Source organism: Pleurotus ostreatus (genome assembly GCF_014466165.1).
Source record: "Pleurotus ostreatus strain PC9 chromosome Unknown scaffold_8, whole genome shotgun sequence".
Lineage (NCBI taxonomy): Eukaryota > Fungi > Basidiomycota > Agaricomycetes > Agaricales > Pleurotaceae > Pleurotus > Pleurotus ostreatus.
The window spans coordinates 2,345,846-2,369,128 of NW_023503163.1; the positions used below are offsets into that span (position 1 = coordinate 2,345,846).

General features: G+C 50.0%; 7 protein-coding genes across 7 annotated transcripts; 4 read left to right on the forward strand and 3 right to left on the reverse strand.

Annotated features, from left to right (window-relative positions):
* Positions 1–25: 25 nt before the first annotated feature.
* Positions 26–1,725, reverse strand: PC9H_011108 (uncharacterized protein; the record flags this gene model as incomplete). The annotated part of the gene is made up of 13 exons (XM_036780593.1): positions 26–262; positions 321–371; positions 425–497; positions 547–708; positions 759–771; positions 825–855; positions 911–957; positions 1,012–1,116; positions 1,173–1,215; positions 1,266–1,305; positions 1,362–1,384; positions 1,443–1,603; positions 1,677–1,725. 13 exons carry the CDS (start codon positions 1,723–1,725, stop codon positions 26–28), a joined length of 1,035 nt encoding a protein of 344 aa, XP_036627976.1.
* Positions 1,726–2,210: 485 nt separating this feature from the next.
* Positions 2,211–3,257, reverse strand: PC9H_011109 (uncharacterized protein; the record flags this gene model as incomplete). Its single annotated transcript, XM_036780594.1, has 1 exon — positions 2,211–3,257. One exon carries the CDS (start codon positions 3,255–3,257, stop codon positions 2,211–2,213), a length of 1,047 nt encoding a protein of 348 aa, XP_036627977.1.
* Positions 3,258–6,003: 2,746 nt separating this feature from the next.
* Positions 6,004–6,644, forward strand: PC9H_011110 (uncharacterized protein; the record flags this gene model as incomplete). The annotated part of the gene is made up of 3 exons (XM_036780595.1): positions 6,004–6,270; positions 6,358–6,450; positions 6,540–6,644. The coding sequence occupies 3 exons, from the start codon at positions 6,004–6,006 to the stop codon at positions 6,642–6,644; spliced, it is 465 nt and encodes a 154-aa protein (XP_036627978.1).
* A 3,195-nt stretch (positions 6,645–9,839) lies between these two features.
* Positions 9,840–10,997, forward strand: PC9H_011111 (uncharacterized protein; the record flags this gene model as incomplete). Its single annotated transcript, XM_036780596.1, has 1 exon — positions 9,840–10,997. The coding sequence occupies one exon, from the start codon at positions 9,840–9,842 to the stop codon at positions 10,995–10,997; it is 1,158 nt and encodes a 385-aa protein (XP_036627979.1).
* Positions 10,998–12,033: 1,036 nt separating this feature from the next.
* PC9H_011112 (uncharacterized protein) lies at positions 12,034–13,717 on the forward strand (the record flags this gene model as incomplete). Its single annotated transcript, XM_036780597.1, has 13 exons — positions 12,034–12,082; positions 12,133–12,293; positions 12,343–12,365; positions 12,418–12,457; positions 12,514–12,556; positions 12,610–12,714; positions 12,770–12,816; positions 12,878–12,908; positions 12,964–12,976; positions 13,030–13,191; positions 13,245–13,317; positions 13,372–13,422; positions 13,481–13,717. The coding sequence occupies 13 exons, from the start codon at positions 12,034–12,036 to the stop codon at positions 13,715–13,717; spliced, it is 1,035 nt and encodes a 344-aa protein (XP_036627980.1).
* A 3,863-nt stretch (positions 13,718–17,580) lies between these two features.
* Positions 17,581–17,910, forward strand: PC9H_011113 (uncharacterized protein; the record flags this gene model as incomplete). Its single annotated transcript, XM_036780598.1, has 1 exon — positions 17,581–17,910. One exon carries the CDS (start codon positions 17,581–17,583, stop codon positions 17,908–17,910), a length of 330 nt encoding a protein of 109 aa, XP_036627981.1.
* Positions 17,911–18,113: 203 nt separating this feature from the next.
* SMC3 (Structural maintenance of chromosomes protein 3) lies at positions 18,114–22,571 on the reverse strand (the record flags this gene model as incomplete). The annotated part of the gene is made up of 16 exons (XM_036780599.1): positions 18,114–18,131; positions 18,186–18,349; positions 18,404–18,446; positions 18,502–18,551; positions 18,606–18,701; positions 18,757–18,814; positions 18,868–19,469; positions 19,519–19,717; positions 19,785–20,568; positions 20,624–20,763; positions 20,811–21,515; positions 21,567–21,941; positions 21,990–22,186; positions 22,242–22,346; positions 22,393–22,482; positions 22,532–22,571. The coding sequence occupies 16 exons, from the start codon at positions 22,569–22,571 to the stop codon at positions 18,114–18,116; spliced, it is 3,666 nt and encodes a 1,221-aa protein (XP_036627982.1).
* Between the last annotated feature and the right edge of the window lie 712 nt (positions 22,572–23,283).

Genomic DNA, 23,283 nt, shown 5'->3' on the forward strand with positions numbered 1-23,283 from the left:
TGATATAATTGTTCAAACAAAATGACTACTCTTCTGCAACAACGATGACGCTCTTCCCATGGTTTTTGCCACTCTGTACGTCCAGGATTGCCTCGCCGACCTTATCAAGGCCATATTTCTTGTCTTCCAAGAAAACTAGTTCACCCTTCGCGATCATGGCCGGGATAGTATCGTAGAAATCCTTCGCGTTCTCGGGCGTCATGTGGTCGGACACGATGAAGCCATTTATTGACAGCCTTTTCCCGACGATGTTCATCAGGTTCTGCACACGCCGCTGAGATGAGGATACCGCTTCATATGTCACCCAATGGAGTACGCACCTTGACTCCGTAGGGCGATGTCTGGTTGTACTGGGAGATCATACCACATTCCTACGAAAAAAACCATCAGATGTCACTAGCTGAGATTTTGGAAGGTGACTTACGATAAACCTGGCGTAAGGGTTGGCCGCATCGAGCGCTGCTTCCAAAGTTGCGCCTCCAACATTATCCCAGTATCTGAAGGGTACGTTAGGTGGTGACGATACAACAGAGCGCAACAACTTACATGTCGATGGGGCCATGTTCCTCCAGTACTTTCACCGTGTCTGTAGTCTTGTAATTGAAAGCGACGTCTACTCCGATTTTCTTCATGAACTCTACTTTCTCATCACTGCCGGCGGATGCGATGACCTTGAGGCCGCCTAGCTTAGCGAGCTGAGCAACGATGCTGGACATTGTTAGAACCAGAATGGCGCTCGAATATAGTGATGTACTAACGATCCAACAGGACCTGGGATAATCGCGTCAATACCGGAGTCAGTTGTAAAAGCCATTAAGACGTACCAGCACCGGTGGTCACAAAGACGGTTTCACCCTGAGTGAACACCTCATCGTCAGATTTAATACCACATAGGTAAATGGGACGAGACCTTTTTGGCCTTGGAGAATATTTTCCAGCCGAGATAAGCTGTCTGCCCTAAAATAACCAACATTAGACGAAATTGATGTGAAGACCGACTCGTGAACGCACCTGGCATTCCTGCAGCTCCAACGTAGTTCGACCATGGAATGTTCTCCTTGTTCTCAAGCAGCTTAACGTGTGCTACATTGGTTTGGACGACATATTCCTGGAATGCTAAATGTGTGCATTAGGAGGCATCCTGACCCCTGTCGAGACTTGAGGTGACTAACGCAAGAACGCCCAAACATGATCTCCTGCTTTGAACGACGGATTCTTGGAGCGAGTTAGTTTCCAAAGATAGATCGAAAGGCATCTTTTAATACCTCGGATCGAAGAACGACCCCGACAGCGTGGTTGTTCAATCTGCAATTCATCTATCACGAGACAAATCCTATCGGGGGGCTCGTCTAGGGACTTACGGTTCACCAATGGCATATGGGGGCTATCATGGTCGTCCACTTGCTTCAGCGAGCAAAGTAAATGAATCATTCAAGACTTACTGAATAGGATTTCTTTGTCGGTGCCCTCATCTTACCCCTCATGTACGGGTCGATGGAAAAGGAGAGTGCTTTGATCAAGATCCCCCCATTTAGTGGTACCGTTTCGAGATCGATAGTTTCGCTTTCATCGTACACAGTCGTCTTTCCGGGGACAGGGTAACCTGTGAACGAAGACATAGATTAGATAACAAGATCGATGAGGAGCTCAGAGTAAATTGTAATCTCAGTGCTCACCAACAGGTACTTCGTTGAAGAGGTGACGGCCATTCTTGATAGGAGCCATTGTTCGTATTTGAGAAAGAGTGGATGAGATAGATAAGTCAAGTACATTTTGGATGAGCGGGTGCTCTGCTATTTATGGCGGCTGAGAGGCTTCGGGTCAACCGCGTACCCGGTCAACCGACGGATTTGTCACCCCATGACGCCACGCTTCTGGCATTTGCCTCCGCTCCGTTGCAAAGCCATTGCAAAGGCACCATGGGTTACTGTTTCTCCCATGGAGCTGTTCGGTGCTCAGTCATGCAGAGACGAACCGATTTTCGTAACATTGAAGACGGACAAGCCCGAAGGCCTCGGCCTGCGCCATTAGATGCCCGAGCGGGCGGGTGGCGTGTGGTGGAACTATGGCGCAGGGGGTACAGGGACTTTACCCGTACGTTGTGAAGTTTATGTGGCCGTTAGTGGACGACACGGTTTGTATCTAGAATTTGGTGGCATGATCCTTTACTCTTGAGCGGTAAAGGTATCTACTGTCTGCACGTCATTTGATTATGTCTCCACTAGGTTAGTGCCCTCGACGATGTCAACATCTTTCAACCAGTCCGCCTGCCACTCAGAACCTCGCTGACATTTCCACCGAATCTTCACTGGCTGGGGTGAATCGCGGTACCAGCGCCGACACTCATGGTGTTGCCCAGTGGTATTGCAAACTTCCACAAACTCGAGAGATGGTGCTTCGTCGAAGCGCTGCTGAAATTGTACGGGTGGCTGGATTGGGGCGTACGGCGAGATGACAAGTCGGATACCCCGAAGGGTGTGACGCTGACATGTACGAAGCACGATGGCGAGGTCCGAAGACGCATCCATTATCCCATGGAGCTCCAGCCACTCTGTTTTGACGCAGAGAGTGGTGACGTAGCTAGATTCCATGTGGCAGGCAAGTACCAGCACGGAGTCGAGGCGGCGGGGCCGCGGGGGGCCGGAGCTGAAATACCCCGACAATTTTATGTACAAGTGGGTTATATTGGGGGGAACGGACGCAAGGCGGTCCAGTACCTTACATTCGGTGACCAAGGTCTTGAGGTTTGGAAACGCAGAGGGCGAAAATCGATGTGGCAAGGGGCCGCTGATGTGTGTGCGGATACTCAAGAACTCGAGAGATGTTTGCGCCTCTAAGAAACGGACGGTGGGGGTGTCCAATGGAATATCTCGGAGTTCGAGTTTGGTGAGAAGGAACGGAGGGTTCTGAAGGAATCGAACATGTGGTAGTGTGCGGCGCTCGAGGCAGAGGGCCTTCAAATTGGTCGTCTTCATGAGGATTTCGTCGATGACCTTGAGTTCATGATGTCGGATATCTTCGGCATCGAAGGTCAGGCTGCGAACAAAGAGCGCCCGAGGTCCTTCAATTGCTTTCAGGAAAGAATCCAGCTTGAATCGGATAGGATGCTTGGAGAAGGCTGCATCGGCGTAGACCCTAGCAGACTCCACTAATTGACGAAATTGCTGGCAAGCTAAAAGGATGTTGCAGAGAGTGCTTTTGTCAGAGACCTTTTCAAAAGTCATCCGCAATATTTCTGGGGGTAACGTTCGCGGCATGCTCTTCGGTCTTGGAAACCTTCAAGCTACTTGAAAGTTGAAGCTTTGAAGGTTGAAATTTCTGGATGGATGAAGAGGCGTGGCAAAGTTCACGCAAGTCACATGTTAGGACAGGGGCTGTCCCTAACTTTGAGGCCCAAGTTCGCTCAAAACCCTTGCCCAATCTCTTCTCCAGATATCGCAGCACGCGGTTATATACGCATTCAATGCGGCCGAGTACATTGATGATGCTAGTGTATATAAGTTGATAGTGGTGTAGATAGTGCTGCAATCATGAAACGAACTCACGATACGGAGATAGACCGAAGGGTACCCACGTATTGACGTCTTGCAACATCGCCAATTTTCTAAAATACATCGCCACCTTCCGAGGAATCAAATTACTCGAACAGGTGATTGGTTCCTTTTGCTCGCTGGACGGGCAATTGATACCTTCTCGTCTTGGACACCGGTGTACTAAACTCAAGAGCGTTAGATGAGAATATAGGCGTTTGTGCGTCACTATGCTATTCCATATTGACTGGTACTTCCATTTTCCAGTAGTGTCTTTCCCCGTGGTATTTGGTCAAATTACTGACCTTCGAACAGGTGATTTTAGATACGCACCCTACTTAGTATTTTGGATACGTTTAAAACAGGAGTTGCCGGTCACATGAGCGCGTTTGCACAGGCAGGGGCCTGCAGGAGTATCTAGGGGCATCTAGGGGCAAGGGAAGTAGAGTCTGGTGCTGCAAGTGTCAATCAATCGAGATCCCTTGGACTGTGGTCCTAAGCAGACCTCCAGCTATATTCAACCCACATTGACTGTGATGAATTCCATTTGATCGCCGGATGCCGATGTGCAAGTGAAGTATACTCCAACTGGTCTGCTCTATAGTCACCTTGCGTAAACAGCCGTCATACTTGGCAAATTGCTCTCCAGACTCAGAAGCATCACCACAGACTCAATGCGCGTTCTTCCATTACTTGCACCCCCATGGAACTTGGATTTGGCCGGCTTCGCATGCACGAAGCCTTACGAAAGGACGATCATCGAATCATGAGAAGGACGAGGAATATTGGAGAAATGCACACGTACTGGGGCATAGCCGGCAGACTACGCCATCGTCGGCCAAGAGTTTTGTTACTGGCGAGGCCCGGGGCTCATGGATCCTGGCCGAAGTTTGCTCTTGTAGCATCACCTACAGACGCATCGCGATGGTCGCGGTGGTCGTAGTGGGGCGCCCTCAAGAACCACCGCATCATAAAGACCACAAGACTAAATGCTGGACTGCCTGCTACTTAACAGCTGGAGCTCCGTCTGACCAGGAATAGCAATGTCACAGGCGGCCGGTAGATATGATTCGCCTCGAACGGGGATCAAATGCCTCACCATCGGTGTGTATCGTTCCTTGCAGTTGCGTAACTTTAATGCCGGAGGGCGTCTTCATCGAATTAAATAAACGAATATCCGAAATCGCGATCAGGGAGGGAACGTTAATTGTGGGGTTCAAATCATCTGGCCAGAGTTCCAGCGCTTACCTACATCGCGAAGCGTCTGAAGCAGAAGTCGTGGCGTACATCCTTCTAGAAGCAAGTTTGAGCCAAATGTCAGTTGAATGTGGGAAGTGTGCGATCGAAAAGGTCAAATGACGGATGTTGACTCACCGCTAGGACTGCTTATCTTTCAGGACAGGCTGCAGGGAGCCTACAACACGTTGCCTACGCCTTTAAACGATCACCGAGAATCACCGAATTCCTTACCGGTCGAGGGCGACAATCAGGAGAGAAAAGGCAAGTAGGCAATCTTTCATGATTATTAACCGTTAATATAACGATGGGCGTCAGGAATGAGTATACCGGTGCAAGGGTTTCCACGAACCTCGGACTCGGAATGTCCCAATTGTCGTCGATGCAGCACATCTCCGCTTTGACCGTGTCAGGGACCAAACAAGGGGACCCACTACCGGTTCGAACTTCGCGCTGGACGCTGGACAGAGTGATCAATCCAGAAGTTCAGAGCATTGAAAGTAAAAATAATAGCCCGAAGGCAACCCTCACCTCACGCCACACAAGAGCTTATCGGAGGTTATCGCTGGAACCTCGACGCGGCGTTTCGCATGAGAACTCTACTGGTGCGGAAGTGAGCCTACAGCTCTGCGTACACGGATTAATGAACTTTCAAGACAATAGCCCGGAGTTACTTTCGTTGAGAACACACCCAGCGGCACGGTGAGAGCCGATTAGGTCACACAGGCAACAACCGCATGCAGTGCAGGTCACGGTTCGTGAGGGAACTGCATCAGAATCCATCACATAACGTCTTGGGCTTCCGGGCCAGTACTTACAGCACGCTTCGCTTGATCCAAAGCCTGCAGTCAGAGGTATTCGTATGCCAAATAGCCCCGTAGGTCAGGGAACAGCATACGGCTAGTCATCCGGCAAATTACATGTTTTCGTGTGTAGTCGCTCCCACGTACACTCGCAGAAGCTTTCCTCGTTCGAACTATAGTGGGTACTCACCCCATCTTGTGCCCCCAAAATGCAACGGCATAGAAGGATTTGGTTTCCAAAAGGTTCCGTCCCTGGTGGGCCCGCGATTACTACTATATAGGATCCAATGGTCCACTTACAAGGATAATTAATATTCGAGAATTACACTACCTCCTCGCCCACTCTTAAATAGACACCCCTACCCTTGGGATCCAACAAGTCGCCCTGCTTCCCACTTTATTGTTGCTCGCTCCTCCGTTGTAATCGTCCCAGAATGTTGTCCGGTGTCCTTAGCAGCAGCCCCATGCTCAACCTCGCCGCCGCTACTGGCAGCTTCCCGTTCCCGACGAAATTCATTGCCCTGCCGCCAGATGCCAAGGTCACGCTCGGACTCGAGCAGCCAGCAGCAACGTCATCACGAAAAGCGGAGAACATGAATGGATGGTTTCCGCACAAGCAGCCGAGCGCATCAGGCTCAAACCCTATCGCACCCCTTCCACTGAGCACGGCGCATGCAGAAGTCTGGTCCCAAGGAGGAAAGGTAAGCGAGTATTCGATCTCGAAATTAATTGCGAACAACATTCCCGGCGTTTTGTATCTATTTCTGACGAAGAACGACCCCCGCTAGATATTTATACGCGACCTCGACTCGCCTTTCGGTACATATGTCAACGATATCAAGATAACCGGCCCCACTCAACTCAAAAGGGGCGACATTATTGTACGGGCATTCCCTCCTTCTCTTCTAAATCGAACACGAATACTGATCGTGCTCGTAATCTCCCATTGTATTTTCTGCATCGCATGCAGTCTCTGGGCCTTCATATTCCTAGAAATGGCAAAACACCAGCCTATATATCGGACGATGAGCTGAAGCCAATCATCGCTCGTGTCGCGTTGACTGGTACCTCGTAATCAGTTACCTATTGTCTGGAGATGTAGCACCGATATCCCATTAGAGACGAGGCCTTTTGATACCCCATGTGATGGAAACATAACCTTGGCTCTCTCACACCATTGATCATGTTCTGCGAGTAGATGTGATTGTTACATACCACTATCAATGTTTGCGCACAATCGCCGAGGACAGGAGAGGCTCCAGGGGTGATCCAGGGGTTGATTGCCCCTCTTCGGGGAGACCGGCCCACTTAGCGAAGGTCCGAACTCGCAGTCGGAAACGAGTCGACAATGAATGCTACCGTGCTCACGTATCTCGACACTCGATTGCGGCTTTCGTCTATTCACCGAGAAACGACCATCGAATTGATCAGTACTCATGAATGATGATACAAGAAACAGCATGTATCTTCGTCGTTATTAACTTCTCTCGGCCATCAGCACGCCGAAGACGACAGCAACCAATACACTGAGCCCGAGAGTAATTCCTGAGATGACCATACGCGCTACAGGGAACATGCCTTTCGTCAAAGCCGTCTGGATGGTGAAATACCGCGTCATGCCTATGTATCACCCAAAGTTTAAATACCACATAGGATGCAGGGAAGGTGTAGTGATATAAAAAGCTCACCGATAGCTAGAACTATCATCCCAAAAATCACTGTCGTTGCTCCAAGTGGCCGAGCAAGAGACTGAAGCCGTTTCGATGTCGGTTCATATGTCGGAGGCATGGGCGACGGGCTCGTGTTCACAGCAATAGTAAAGAGTTGTACAAGTGCTATACATCACGGTGGAGTTCGATCGCAATTATTGGGTAAATAGGAGATATCGATAAGAACAAGGTTACTCACCTACACCCGTCGACGCAACCGCTAAACTTGTCCTCACATACGCTAGGAACGTCCGCTCTGATGCCAAATGATCCCTCGCCACGCTCCCCGAATTTTCCAACACAAGCATCGGCTGCAGTCGCCGCATGTATGAATTTGAGGAGCGTTTTGTTTTGGTTTTTGGTTTCGTGCGTTCGTTTTGGGTTTGGGAAGGGACACATGAGGCCGAAGGGGAAGTTTCAAGGGTGTACGTCGAGATCCGTGAAGGACCAGGACATGGCGCGGAGGCGTCTCCCGCTAAAGTACAGTCTCTGTCGCGATTGGAATGCAAGCTTTCTTCTCGAGGGGATTCAACGAGGTTTCTATGGACGAATGCCTCTGCTGGAGTCGCGCAAGACATCGTTAACGTCGGCGTAGATGTCGTGAGGGCGTTCACCATTCGTCTAGGATATTGTGGACCTTGTGGGGCTCGACGAGGAGCATGGGAATCACCCTAGGGTTTGGAAAATTCGGAATTCGAAAGAAGCCCGACTTTATCACTTTACGTGAACTCCGAAAAGCCTACAAAAATATGTCTTTGAACCAGCTCTGGACTGTGGAGGAATTCTTGGCTTTCTTTTTCTTGAATGCGGGTACATGGTGGTGGTGGTAGTGGTTGAGGTGCAGGAGGGCCAATCGAGGTTAGATCAAAGGATTCCCAGATCGCGTCATCTTTGCTCACAGTACAAAATTATCAAGTCCGAAATAGCGTACCGTGGATTGCCTGCAATGAGTAGGGAGTGCGCCCGAATCTACTAGAAAGCTCGCTGGCCATTCAGAGCAGAATATGGACGACAGTATTAGCTCCAGTTGCCTTGCAAATGGCCAGTGCGACTGACAACTCACAAAGTACAATCTCTAATACAATCGCATCCTTCCGAAAGGTGGGGTTACTGCTTGCGATCCCTTTGTCTTCAGTCTCACCAGAGAAGTTTAGAGACCAGGCCTGTAGATTCCGGTGCTCTTTGATGCGACGCACAGAACCATCCTTTCAAGCCTCAGCATTTCGCCCACTCGAGCTTCGCAAACAACAAATGGAGACTGTCCACCCGAGTTTCAGCGGTCTATCATAAGACGAACGCCATGATACACTCGAAATAATGAGATGATACAAAGGTGCACCATCTAGGACTGATTTTCTCCTCCCTTCTTCTTGCTGAACACTCCCCAGGATGTTGAAAATCGAACTGGATACAGAAACGCATCGCGGGCTTTTCGGACTTCGGAACCATGCCCAGCAGGCACGTTTCGTCCATAACATTCCCTCCATTCCGTGTTGTCATCTCGTGTATTCATTCATATACGCCGATCTGCGTCAACAACTTCTGTTGGGCCAAATGTCGGAGATTCGTCACCGTACGAGATGGGCTCGGACGAGGCGGACACGATGCCCCTCGCGTCCGCGCATCGTTCTACGGCGACCGGAAATGAGGATAACCTATGACTCTACGAATGTAGGCATCTGCGGCAACATGATGCACATCTTGCTGGCTAATGATTTGTTTCGTCGTTCTCAAGTGTGAGCGCTGGGTAAATTACACTCTTTGACAAGGCGTCTGTCTAATCATATTGCTGTAGGAACTGGCAAGCTAGGACCAAGATTCGAGATATCAACGCACATCCGATGCGTAGATCATCGCTGAGTACTCAAGGCCTCTCCTCTACCCGCTCTTCCATCGCTCAATAACTGGACCCACTGCTCACAATGTTCCACGCTCACTCGTACCGTTGAGTAAGCTTGCTACAAGCAACCTTCTCGTACACCCACATCCTTTAGCGTCCTTCCAGTCCTTCCTACCGCAGGCGACAACGTGACCCCTTCAGCTTCAGGGGAAAGAGGCACCGTCGCGTTGTACCTTCCACCGTTGTTACCTACGCTTGTCTTCTCTCAATATGGGAGCTTCCTATTGATTCCAAGGCCACTGTCTCTCCTATGTCAATGCTCATGCCCTAGCTTCCCGGGGTTGGTCACACACCGGTTGCTATATCTAGACTCACCATCCTACTCTAGCTATCGGCGGCTTCTCACCGCAGTGCAGATCTCCGGGGTTGTCTAATCCCGACCAACGAATAGAGGTACCTCGTCCGTTTCATGCGTTCAATGGAACTTACTTCCAAGGTCCCAAGCAACCTCACGCATGTCACTCATTCCAGCTTCGTGCGTTGGTGTATTCCCAGGAAGCCTATGGCGAGGCAATCTTTTCGTATAAAAGGGCTCTACCAAAGGCTCTACTATACAGCACAACCAAGCATCGAATCTTCTACCTGATGTGAGTCGAGTCGCTTTGACCTCTAGGATCTCGGCGCTGATTGTTTCATAGAAACCAGAACCAGAAACAGCGCTATGTCTTACAACATCCACCAGCAAGTATTCGCCCTCTCTGCCGCGTCCAATATCTTGTCGGCGTGCGAGGGGACACAGGAGGCTTTGCAGACCAAGCTAAACTCGGCTTTGCAGCCAGCCATCACGAACGCCGGCATCGGCGACTGGAGTGTCGTCTGGGGGCCCAATGTTTGGAAGGCCAACCCTGCCAGCGCAACGACGGGACCCGACCGCGTTTGGTACATCGCACGCAACCCCTCTGCGAATTTCGGGGACGCGTCGTACGACACCTACGTTCTGGCCGTCGCTGGAACTGCGAAAGGCTCACTTGAGAACGTAATCCTAGACGCGTACGTGAGCAAAGTCGTCGACTTCATCGACTGGGTGGAAACTGGAATCACCAGCGCTCCGGAGGCAGCGACCACCGTTGATCAGACGAAGCCGTACATTGCATATGGGACAGCGGCCGGCATATTCACCCTCTTAACCGTTGGTAACGCCGCTAAGCAGACCATCATCGAGTTTCTGGCCACCATTCCCCCAACCTCTCGTATTATATTCACCGGACACAGTCTTGGGGGTGCTTTGGCACCTTCCGTCGCGTTGGCTCTGCTGAAAGCAGGGGTCCTCAAGAATGCACCAGAGAATGTCTTCACGTACCCAACCGCAGGTCCAACCGCAGGCAATGGACCGTTTGCGGCTCTGTTCGCGAGGGATTTCCCTCTGATCTCTGATGGTCCCTCTCCTTATCAGATGTGGAATGGGAATCTTGCAAACAAATTGGACATCGCTCCCCTTGCATGGAATATCGACTCCTTACGCTCGATCCCTACGCTTTACGGCGTACTACCATATCTTCTCGGTAAGGTAGTCGAGATCACTGCCAACAGCGCCATTGCCATGGCCAAAGCATCAGGCGTGGGGTACGTCCCCCTTCAAGGACAAACGTTCACCGGACCTACGCCGACTCCGCCGGGGAATCTGGAAGTGTACCTCCGAACAGCTTTACAAGAACACACATCAGCATACATATCACTCATTGGGGCGCCCAGAATTCCCCTTCTATGCAAACCAGCGTCATCCACGGGGCAGGCCCGAGGCCTTCCGATTCTCGATGGTCTCTATCAAGCACGTCTCGAGGAGATGGAAATGGAGAGGTTGGAAAAGGAGGGAGAATAGTTCCTGTAATGTGTTGCAGCGCTCCGTTGTACCGTGAATCTGAGGACAATCTGAGGAATTACTTTTGACGACGTTGGGTGATAGGAGATAGGGGTTTCCCGATAGGATTGACAACGAGCGCCGACGCCGCCTTCACTCCACTTTCAAGCTTTCAAAGTCCAGAGGTCCCAAGAAACAAAAGATCCAGCAGCGCGGCGACATAGAAGGCTCGGGATTTGTGCTCTTGTCCAAAGATTCCAGCCGACTTCAGTCCCTTGGGCTAGCGAACTGGGAGTTACCACTCGCCGTCATGAACTCTCCTCCGTCGGTATGATACTCGTCGACCGCTCTACCTCTTCGCCGGTATATACACCCATTTGCGACCGTATCACAAATCGCATGCGGCTAATTGGCAGCTAAGCAGACAACCGAGTTCTCCGCCGCGTTCTAAACTGTTCCTATTATTCACCCCGTGAGCATAGCAAGTTCACGAAGGTAGAAGTCTCGTATATCCGCCATTGATCCTATATGGGCAATACTTGAGCTTTTGCAGGTTCGAGTAACTTCAATTCCTTCTTGAAGGTGATTCATTGGTGATCTATCATGGACGCACAGCTCACAATCTGAATTCCAGAATTGAGTTGGCCTCGTGATTGCGATATCACCTAAGTTACACAGTTATCAATGCTCTCGGTCGCAGTGGCAGCCATGTGCATGTCGCTGCGCTTTGCCATGCACATCTTCGCGATGAGTGCTTCTTCTTCTTTGCATGACTGAGCAGGAATAGCTCAGTCATCAATGATCGATGATCGTTGATGCCAAGTCCGTGCTCCTGCAAAAATCCATGTTCTTGCCAACTGGGAGCCAACAGCTTGCAGGTGTGTGTGTAAAGCATTGGAAACCGTGGCGTCATGGGTGACAAATCCTTCAGTCGGCCGGTTGTGTAGTTGACCCGAATTCTGTTCTGTCAGCTCCTTCATAACATAAATACCAGCCCTCCCTCGTCCAATATTTCCTACACTTATCTTTCTCATCGCTCTTCATACGACTACGAATAATGGCCCCCGTCAAGAATGGACGCCACCTCTTCAACGAGATTCCTGTCGGTAAGATCATTCTGTGATCGTTGATGCCGTCAAATTCAAATTGTTTGCAGGGTATCCCGTCCCCGGAAAGACGACAGTATACGACGACAGCCAAACTATCGACCTCGACACGGTACAGCTAAATGGCGGGATCCTGGTCAAAGCACTCTCATTTTCCATCGACCCGTACATGAGAGGCCTGATGAGGCCAGCGTCAGCAAAATCTTACTCTGTAAGTCTCAAGGAGCAAGGAATAATACTCTTGCTCATACCACTCGCAGCCGCCCTATACCATCGGTGAACCGTGAGTCTGCTAAAGTCATCCCAGTAGAAGTACCCTGACGGAAGAATCGCAGGCTAGGCAATCACGGTGTCGGTGTCGTCCTCCGCTCCGAGGTATTTATTTCTGTAACCCTTCAATCGCACGCAGTTGCATCTCAATTCGCGTTTAGAATTCGTCGTTCAAACCGGGAGATCATGTTTGGGCCTACTTCCGTGTGTCACAGATCCCGTCAGGGGTCAGGGAGCCTCCTAATGCGCGCCTACAGCTTTCCAGGAGTATATCGTCCAAACCGATGTCACGAATGTGAGGGTCCTCGAGAACAAGGAGAATCTCCCCTGGTCAACTTACGTAGGAGCAGCAGGAATGCCAGGTGCGTTTGAGGCCCTATCGCCAGTATTTTCTCCGCTTAACGGTTCCTATTATAGGTCAGACCTCATACCTCGGATGGAAGGTCTGTTCGAAGGCTAAAAAGGTTCGTCTCGAGCCTAATTGCTTATATAGTAACTACCTCTTACATCGATGTGCTTACGCAGGGCGAAACCGTCTTTGTGACCACTGGTGCTGGTACGTCTCGATTACTGTTACAACTCATCCTGGTATTGACACAACTACTCTGCAGGTCCTGTTGGATCGTAAGTATATCAACATTTCCGGAGGTATTGTTCCAGCCCTAATGATCCTGAAGCATCGTCGCGCAGCTGGCTAAGCTTGATGGCCTCAAGGTCATCGCGTCCGCCGGCAGCGACGAGAAGGTGGAATTCATGAAGAAAATCGGAGTGGACGTTGCTTTCAACTACAAAACTACAGACACGGTGAAGGTGCTGGAGGAGCACGGCCCCATTGATATGTAAGCCACAACACGACACGACGTAAACTTCTATGATCTGATGTATCGTTCAGTTACTGGGATAATGTTGGCGGCACAACTTTGGAAGCAGCGCTCGACGCAGCCAATACTTTTGCGAGATTCATCGTAAGTCACCTTTCAGACCTATAGTAAGATCACTAGCTAATAGCTCTTGCATAGGAATGTGGGATGATCTCCCAATATAACCAAGCGTCCCCGTATGGAGTCAAGGTGCGAACCTTCCTTGTTTCCTGGGCGTGACTTACGCATATCTACACAACGCACGCAGAACCTCATGAACATAATCGCTAAAAGGCTCTCTATTCACGGATTCCTTATCTTTGACCATATGACACCCGAGAACGCGAAGGAGTTCTACGACACCGTCCCCGCCATGATCGCCAAGGGCGACATAGTCTTCCTGGAAGACAAGAAATACGGACTCGAGAAGGTTGGGGAGGCGATTCTGGACGTACAGAGCGGGAAGAACCACGGGAAGAGTGTTATCGTCGTTGCGGAGGAGTAGATTGATGCTCGTGTGCAATCATTCTTGAGTCCCAGATGACATTGTAGTAGTATACCGTATGGTCGTGGAGTAGGGTTCCAGAAAATGGAAATCGATATACGACCTTGCCTTGATCAGAAGTCTTGGTATTTTTACCACTGGTTGTTGTCTTTGAAGCACGGTCTGGTGTGCCAGGTAGCGGGACCGAGCAGGACCATGTACGTTCTATTCACATGATTTTTCAGACTCCTTCACGTAAAGTGGTTCCTTTCGACCATACTCTTCGTCAGACTGCAGGATGTCCACAACTCTCAGAACGAATAGTCGACGGCGAAGGCGTTCGCGCCCTCGATGCTGACATGAACGATGCCACGCACAGTTCCAGCTGAGACGTCTGCTCCTTGGGGCGTCATTTGGGAATCTTCAGCGAAGAGAACGTTGATTTGTTTTCGACTCGCGACTTTGAGAATGCATGATCTAGGGACGCCCAAGACCATGCTAGTCCTTCACTGATCCCACATACACCCTCGAAACCCCCCCTTGGACCTCATGCAGCTCCTCCCAACCCCGAAACGACTAAAAAAATCACTTAAGTCGAAGGCAGACGTGTCTTTGATCCTGCGAAGGCTGCAAGTTCAGCCAATGGCCGCATCGGAAATTCTTGGAAGCAAGGTAAGGAATCGTTTGGTTTGGCATCGGAACGAACATTCTTAGTGCATGAGGATGTGAGGATCGGATACAAGGTTGCATGGGCGTCTGTCACAATTGCGATCTTTCGGAGTTGGGACACTGCCGGACAGTCCTAGTTACTATTGGTGAGTATTTTCTTTGATCTGTATATACTTTGCATCCTGTCCCCCCCCCGTTAATGCATAGATAACTTCATCATGCAAATGGCTTCGACGAAATTGTTCCCCTTAGGGCGCACGATCGTCTCGGGAACCAGTGGTGTATTAGTCGACATCGCCCTGAAGGTCTTCGTTGGCGAGGAGAGAATCCTGACAGCAGAAAAGCTACATGCCCTTTCCTGTATCATCGATCATGCCCTTTCCTGTATCATCGATCATCGCCCACCGGGATGGTTACAACGTGAAATTGATGTTCACTCCCCCGCCCATCATCGATTCTCCATGGACAGCTGCATGCCCTTTGGTATAACTCTGGTTGAGCGCAGGCACCCTTGTACAAGTGTATCACAGGTAGCCGGAACTGAGGCAGTCTGTCTGGCACAGGGAGTACCGAGTTCTCCACGTTTTGAAACCTGCCGCTCGGCCCACCTGGGTGGCCGTCCCCCAGCAACCTCACTGCAACCAAACCTTAGTTCACAATCCGCATTTGCTTTCACTTTACTGCGAGCGTCGAGGCGAAAGCGAGAACATCCAATGTTCCGGCCAATCGCGGCGATCACACAGTGACTGACCTTCCTGATGCAGAACGAAAACTCCCGTCGCGAGGTCACACGAACAGTGGACACTAGAAGAAGGACGGAAGCCACCAAAGCTTCCTCCGATCTACATGGAACACAGATAGACATAAGCATCGATGTAGCGCTGGCCCGGAACCTCTCGGGTAATGCAGCTGACTGCCATCTCCTCCACAGCAAGTGACATACGCCTAAGCTCATCGTCGCCGAGGCTTTCCGGCGCCAGCGAGCGGCTCGATCGTGACGCTGAGGGTCTGAAGGGCCGATGTCTCACTGGAAACCCTCGCCCGACCGACCGCTGATGAAGATGGGAGGTTTGAATGTATTAATACGCCACCCCACAAACCTACTTTATTCCATTGGGAGCTAATTCACGATCTATCGAAGGAGTTGGAGCACACTGATTTCCCTGGTACCGAGTATACTTATACCCCTCATCGCCAGTACCTCCGGGTTCATAACTTCCCCCCGCTCCATACCGCTTATCTCCCCTTTCCGTCCACGCTGGCGGCACGCGCCTTATTTTAGTATTGTCTCTTCACTGAAGGATGACAACGTCGACGCCCTCCCCAGCCCAAGACGCAGCTGAAGCGTGAGTACCTCGCCAGTTGTTTTTAGGGACGTAAAATGCTCACGCTCTGATCACTGGCGTGTCTCGGCATAGGTTGCGAACAGATGTACGCTCTAATCATCCTTCACACGCGTGCATGCATCCCCCCTGATCTGCATCCACTTAGTTCGTTGGATTCGCGAGTTTCGCAGTGCTCGTATGGGACCACCTAATCAGTCTCGAGGACGAGGTGCAATACGTTTGGAAGGGCAAGAAGGGTCCAAGTAAGTTCTACAGTTGCATCTGTTTCCAAGGCAAATAATGAAGAAATACCCTTTTCCCAAGTCGTATACCTCTTCTTCTTGGTACGTACCCCTTCCTTCCCAGCGCCCGGCCGCCACGGCGCTGCAATCAAAAGATGCAAGCCCCAACTAATTGAACTACTTGTGATGTTGTAGAATCGGTACTTTACGCCACTTGCATTCATTATCAACCTTTATGGTAAATGTTCTATAACACGCCGTTTCAATCAGCCCCAAAATCTTCTAACATCTGATGTTTCCCAACAGCATACCTCTCACCCTCGTGGACAATCGAGGTGATACTCCACAGCAATACATTTATGCGCGCCTACTCACTGATGATGTGTTATTTCTTTTGCTCCTCAGCGGTGCGTTCAACGTACTTACAACGTGATGTTAGATATTAAACATGTCTCGTTGATAGATGCGAACGCTTCATCAAATACGAGGGTACCACAGTTGCCTTCGCCGTGGAAGTAGTCGGTCTCATGATGTCACTACGGTAACACACTTTCCACTCCATATTTGATCTACAACTGATGTTCTTTTTTGTATTCCTGAAAATTTAGGATACGGGCTTTGTACCCACACCAACCGTTCATCGCGTACTTCTTATGGTTCCTTCTCACCGTTGAAACGGGGCTCAATGCTTGGCTAATCAGCGGCGGGCGAGGTTCGTCGACCATAGTTTCTGCCCGTAGGCCCCGACTCGCGGCTAATACAATCTTCCTAGCCGTCCCTCACAACCCCGACTCTGGCGTTCACTGTAAGAATTCCGTTTTGCTTCTTATTTCCAACATCTCCCAACGCCATATCCCCACTACAGCATGTTCATTCATCTTTGACCCTAAATAGTACGTACACCCTCATCACACGAATTGACTTCGCGCATTGACTGCCACACGTTTTCCCGCCTTCTCGCGCCTTCTCGCTTGGATGAATGTTGATCGGCGACTACCGAATCTCGCAATTATACAGCAGTGCAGCGGCGACTTCATCTGCATGGTTTCCCTTGCTGTACGACAGCATCGTTCTTCTACTCACACTCTATCGCACCTGGCCGTCTATTCGTAGACGGGAAGCGGGTTTCATCATGAACCGTCTTTTTGAAGACGGACTACTTTATTACAGGTATGTCTTTATTCCTTCCTCCATCTTTTCTATTGGAAGCCGAAGGGATAGCCAGCCGCTAACCAACGGACATCTGTTGATAGTGTAATTTTCTCCGTGACCCTAGTGTTGACTATCATGATTATTGCGGCTCCTCCTGGTAAGTTCAAGTTGGTCTTGGCGAGACACACGAAAACGTCTCGCCGTTCTCACCGATTGCTTACATGTCCGTCTTCAGGCCTCCAAAATATCACTGCTCAGTAAGACACATACATTCACCACGTGTTCCTACCCCCTGACAATGGTTCTGCGTCTACATATAGATTAGAACAACTGTGAGTCTGCCTTGGCTTCCCCGTTTTGTGTAACCAGCGGAACTCTACCACTCACCTGAACCCCCTCTCCCTCCCATATCATAACGTTAGAATAACGGCAAGTGACTGTTCCATTCTAACGGACACCAATAATAATATCGACTGCTTCTCTCTAGGTCGCCATGATGTCCCGAATTACCCTCAATCTCAGGAAAGCAGGCCGACTGACCGGGACAGAAGTTATCACAGACGGTCCGAACGATATGCCATTCTTCAATCGACGGCATCGGTGGGACCGCGATATCTACATCGAAACACATGTAGAAACCCACGTATCACAGCCCTCCCCGTCTGAAGAAATGCCTACTACTCCCTCCGACGCGGTATCGAGATCGACGGATATCCGCTTCAAAGTGCCTACGACGCCAGACTCCGTTGCACTGGACGATCCGTTCGCGAAAGGAAGAGAGACCTACGAGATGGCGGACTTTCGAGACAGAAAACATCAGCTATAGGCACGATGCTCAATATCCATGCTGTAATTGTAATTCATATGTTACGACGTATCGATTTTGCAGATATCGAATAATGTTATTGAATAGCAATTAGCTCAGTAATAGGAGTACAACATGATGGCACGCAGAATACACATGGTACAAGCAGGAAGCAGCGACAGCAATGGCAGAAGAGATAGATAATAAAATAGCAAGAATACGAATCACTGCGCCTGAGCCTCCTATGATGGGACTTTATTATGAGTTCCAAAGGACGATGTTAAATGTTCACGAACCTGATCAACGAATTCCATAGCTTCTTCTCGCTTGATAGCTCTTATTGAGGACACCTTTTGGTTATTAAATAAGACGCCGTAGAACTTGTCAGCAGAAACAAGCATCTCCGGTCGGAAGGTGGTAGTAATAAATTGAGCGGTCGAAGATAGTGATTGGATCATAGCTACGAAAGAGAAGGTCATTGAACTTGAGCAAATGGGGATGCATTGGGACCTACAAGCTACTGCGGTCCGGTATTGAGCGTCGAGGTTGGCGTCAATCTGAGTCCCGGGCGGATCGTATCAGTAGTTATCATACTTCTTTGCGGGTGCTCACCTCATCAAACAGATAGAACGGCGCTGGATCACATTTCTGAATGGCGAAGACTAACGATGGCCTAGTTAGCACCATGTCCTTTATAGCGACATGATACAACTCACCAGTTGCAAGGGCTACCAACGATTTCTGTCCTCCTGACAACTGTTGAATGCGGAGACCTTCATCGACTTTCGAGTTGAACGAGACCTTGAGAAAGTCTAAGCAACACTCGGTAAGCCTCGGTGCAATGAGGACTTGCCTTTATTGAGACACCGGTATAGTTGTCTATCGTGCTTTGCGGAGCTTCCTCGTCTTCGTCCATTTCTTCATCCTATTAAATACCTCAATCTAAGCCGGAAAGCAAGAACGAAGGAGGTGACGAACTCGATCAATTCGTCGTTGGATGATCAATCGCCCACGACCAGCAGGGACAAGCTTCTCGAAGACCTCTTCGAAGTTGCTAGCGACTTGTTTAAACGTCCTTTCAATAGCTTCATCCTTTCTCTGGTCAAGAACCTCCACAAGCTCTTCGATCGAGCCCGCGGATTTATCCAAGTCTTCTCGTCGAGTGAGTAACTGATCACGTTGCTTGGTGAAATTGTTGTACTGCTCGAAAGCCTTCTTATTGACATGAGCAAATTTCTTCAACCCTTCGTTAACTGTGTGGAGTTTTTTGACGAGCTGCAGTGTATATCTCAGTACAAGCGCGAAGGGATAGAGCAAGATGGAAATCCCTACACGATCTAGTTTCTCTGAAGTATATTTCTCGAACGCTTCTTCCGGGAGAACGCCCAAGTCCCTGATGCTCCGATTGCAATCTTCTTTGCGCTGCATTAGAGTACTCCGCTTAGTCATGTATCGTTCGGTCATCTTCTGCTGCCTAGCGATGCCACGACTATCCTCCGCCTGCTGGTTCTGCACCTGCTCCAAGGACGCTTTGAGCTCTTGAAGAGTGGCGGTAAGCCTTTCGGACTCCTTTTCCATAGCTACAAGGATGTTAGGCTCGGGCTAAGTCACAAAAATTGAAGGACGTACTTTGGGTCTTCTTAGTCAGTGTTTGGATGGATTGAGTCAAAGTCTTGAGTTCTCGCGAACGAGCCTCCAGATCGTTTATTGAGGCCGAATCTTCGTCGTCGGCTTCCCCGAAAAATTCTAGCTTCGCCTGTAGATCGGTCTTCAAACGACGAAGACGCTCGTTCAGTTCGATCTCGATTGCATTCTTCCTGCCCTCCAGCTAGACAAGGGAAGGTAGACTTGGTCAGTCGGGGTAAAAATGCGTCGGCAGAGACATCGGGACCAACCTCGTTCCGCTTCTTACTTAACTCGACAAGCGTCTTTCGTCTGCCTTCCACCTCTTTCCCGAGTTCAACGATGAGCTCCTCTTCCTCCTCGCTCAGACCTTTCGTCATCGGGGAACCCAGCTCCTGTCGGTAACCCTGCACCTTTACACTCAGATTACTCAGTTCACTCTCGATTTCCTCGACATCGCTCTCCATCTTCTTGATTCTCTCAGCCAACTTCTCCTTCTCCTTGGTGAGCGAATTTCCTTCATCCATATACCTCTCCCTTGCGTCTCGAATCTGATTCTGCTGCCCCGTGAGCACAGCCATCTGACCCGTAACTTGAGTGATCTCCTGCTCTAGCTTGACTATCTCCGCCTTGACTTCTTTCAACCGCCTCTCCTCGGCGGAATGCTTCGTTCGCCAATTAGTCACGCTTCGTATTGCCTCAATACGCGACCGTTGAATGTCATGATATCCACCAGTCAAAGCACCCTTTCGGTCGACCTTGTCTCCGTCTAACGTGATCGTGTTGATGCCGTGACTTTTGACATACGCTGCAGCAATTGTGAGGTCGCGACAAACGCAGGTCTTACCGAATACCTGCTGGAATGCCTTGTCGTGGGAGGGATCGTAGTTCATTTTTTCGAGCAATGGGATGGCGTCGGGTGAGTGAGGGTGCGGTGGATTTTTGGGTCTGAGGCGATTCAGGGGCATGAATGTGACACGACCAGTTTTCTCTGTGAGCATGACATCGAGGACCTTGGAGGCCGTGTCATCGGTGTCGACTACAACGTGGAACAAACTGCGTCGGAATATTTCAGACGCCCCAAGAGGACAAATTCCGTCCAAGTACTCACCTGTTTCCCGCTGTGAGTTCAACAGCCGTGTTGAAGGTTGGGTCCGTAACTTCGAACAAACGATACAAAGGCCCGTAAACTCCGTCGAGGCCAAACCGTTCCGTGATCTTGTCAACGGCACGGAGACCCATCCCAGTGTCCTGCGCAACGAGGTTAGTCTTTCACATCGAATTACCGAACCTCTAACCTTATCCATCATTCCAGCAAGCGCCCTTTCTGCACTTCGTAGTTCATCACCAGCGTGACTAACTAAACTTTCAAGCCTAGCGTCTTCCCTCCATAGCTCCTTTCGCCTCTCCATCAGTTCAGCCTGCTTATCCTTCAATACAGACATCTCGTCGCTCAATGTCCGTACGCGGTTTCGCCCTTCTTCCATCTTTCCTCGCACTCCTTCGATCCGCGTGTCGATTTCACCATGCGAGCGCCTGGCCGTTTCGAGTTCCCTGCGCGTCGATTCGAGGGCAGTTTGCTGTGTATTGTGATAAGCTTCCATTGATGCGATCTCGTTGCGAAGGAAATTGTCTCGCTCAGACTTGGTGCGAAACTTGGTCGTCCGTCCCTGTTTGGCAAAGAGACTGCCCAACTTAGCACTGGCCTCGTCCAAGTTCCTTTTCTCTGTCGCTTCGGCGTTCTTCTGCTCCGTCCATTCGGGGAGCAACGCCTCTAAGGCGGCCTCCTTCTCAGCGAGCCTGATCTCGATTTGACTGAGTTCGCTTTCAAGAGAAGAACGCTGGTCGCCTGCACGAGTGCTTGCGGCACGGAGGTCCGCGATAATGCATTCGAGCTCTGTGCGTGTGCGAACGAAGTCAGTAAGTTCGGATTGCGCGTCTTTGAGAGCGATCCCAGAGGTTCGAAGGGAGTGCTGAGTTTCGGATATTTCGGCTTCGAGACGCTACAGGGGGATGTAGCCAAACGAATGGTGATATGAGGATAGTCCACACACCTGTATTTCTTTCTGTCTCTCATTGAATTGCTCCCTTCGAACATTCGACCCATGGACCTCTCCCCTTCTGTCATCCTCGATCTCTTCTAAGGCCTTCCCCACCTCCTCTAGTTCCCTCGAATATAAGGCATACTCCAAGCACCTCCGCTCCTTGTCCTTGTCTTGGAATTCTTTCAGCTCCTCCTTCTCCTCTTCCAACTCCGTCAAACGTGAATCGATATAGTCAAGAAGCTCGTTGATTTTCTGACGCTTGGAGTCGGTTTCGGACATGATACGAAGAGATTCTGCGCGTCGCTGCTCGTAGACTTTCGTTCCGGCCACTTCCTTCAGAAGCGCCAGGCGTTCGTGGTCTTTGGCATTGGTCAAGGCAGTGATCTACGAGTCAAGTGAGTAAATCTCTTGTGTGACAAAAAGGTTACAGACGCGGCCTTGAGGAACAATGTAGTAAGGATTGGATTTGCTGAAACCCGCACTCTCGAGCAGATTCATAACATCAGCCTTGCTCACACTCTTCTTGTCAAGGCTGTACTCGTCCTTCTTGAGACCTATAGTTCGTCGGATGATGACTTCTTCATGACCCGTTGGGAAACGATTGTCAGAGTTATCAAATACGATTTCCACTAAAGCAAAAAGGCTTGAGTTTGTGGAGCACTAATCACCAGGAAATACGCGCACCGTAGGCCGATAGAGTCGTGGTTACTGACACCCCCTCGTGCAGCAAGGCTTGCCGCTCCTCTCGCGACATCGAGGTGTACGCATCAGACAACACAAATCGAATAGCTGAGACGCGTCAAAATCAACTTTCCAACCAGATAAGAGTGCTTACCAGCAAAGAAGTTACTCTTCCCAGAGCCGTTTCGCCCTACAACTACATTATGCCTTGGTGAAAAGGGTTCAATTTGCGTTTGATCACGATCTGTGTTCGGGTTCAAATATAAGTGAAAATGAGCCGTATAGATGCTCACAGGATTTGAATCCCTGGATTGTTAACGTCTTTATGTACATACCAGTCCAAGGTAGATGAGGAGCAGTCCAAGAAGGACGTGACAGTGGGTGCTCGGCGCGTCTGTGATGTGACTGGTCAGGTGACTGTGTGTCACTGGCTACTGTCACTGACGCAAACTTTTTCGCGCACCCGAAGTCCAGACAATCTTTCTGTGCGCTGTCATATTGGGACCCATGAGCTACCAAAGGGTCCGCGCATGAGCTCAGGATACTCTAGAGCCCAATGTTCTCGAAAGTCGAGATAATCAACGCATATGAAGGTTTGACCAACTTGTTCGAACCTGGGGTGGCAGTACTGCGCAATTACCCGCGGCGGACATCGGTGAGCACGCAGATCCTAAGTTTCTAACTTCAGCCTGTGATAGACACCTGGAAGGTCCTACTAATTAGTTAGTGACCTATTGGAGTTTCATCGTTGCTAACCCGCTAGTCCTTAACATAGCGCTGGTCACGATTTGTCACCTAAGTTCCAGGCCCAGCTGCTGTTGCTAGCAAGTCAAGAACTTCCAAACGTTTAACCTTGATAAGCTTCTAAAGCAGCTCAAAAAAGGGCCTACAGGTGAGATGTAGATTGTTCGTCAACTAGCACCCAGCGTAGCCCACGCGCTAGTCCACATCCGCGAATATCGGCGTGCATCACTTATACACCTAGACTACGTGCTAGGAAATTAGTGGAAAGGGCGCGTAAACTAGCGACATCCATATGATCCCA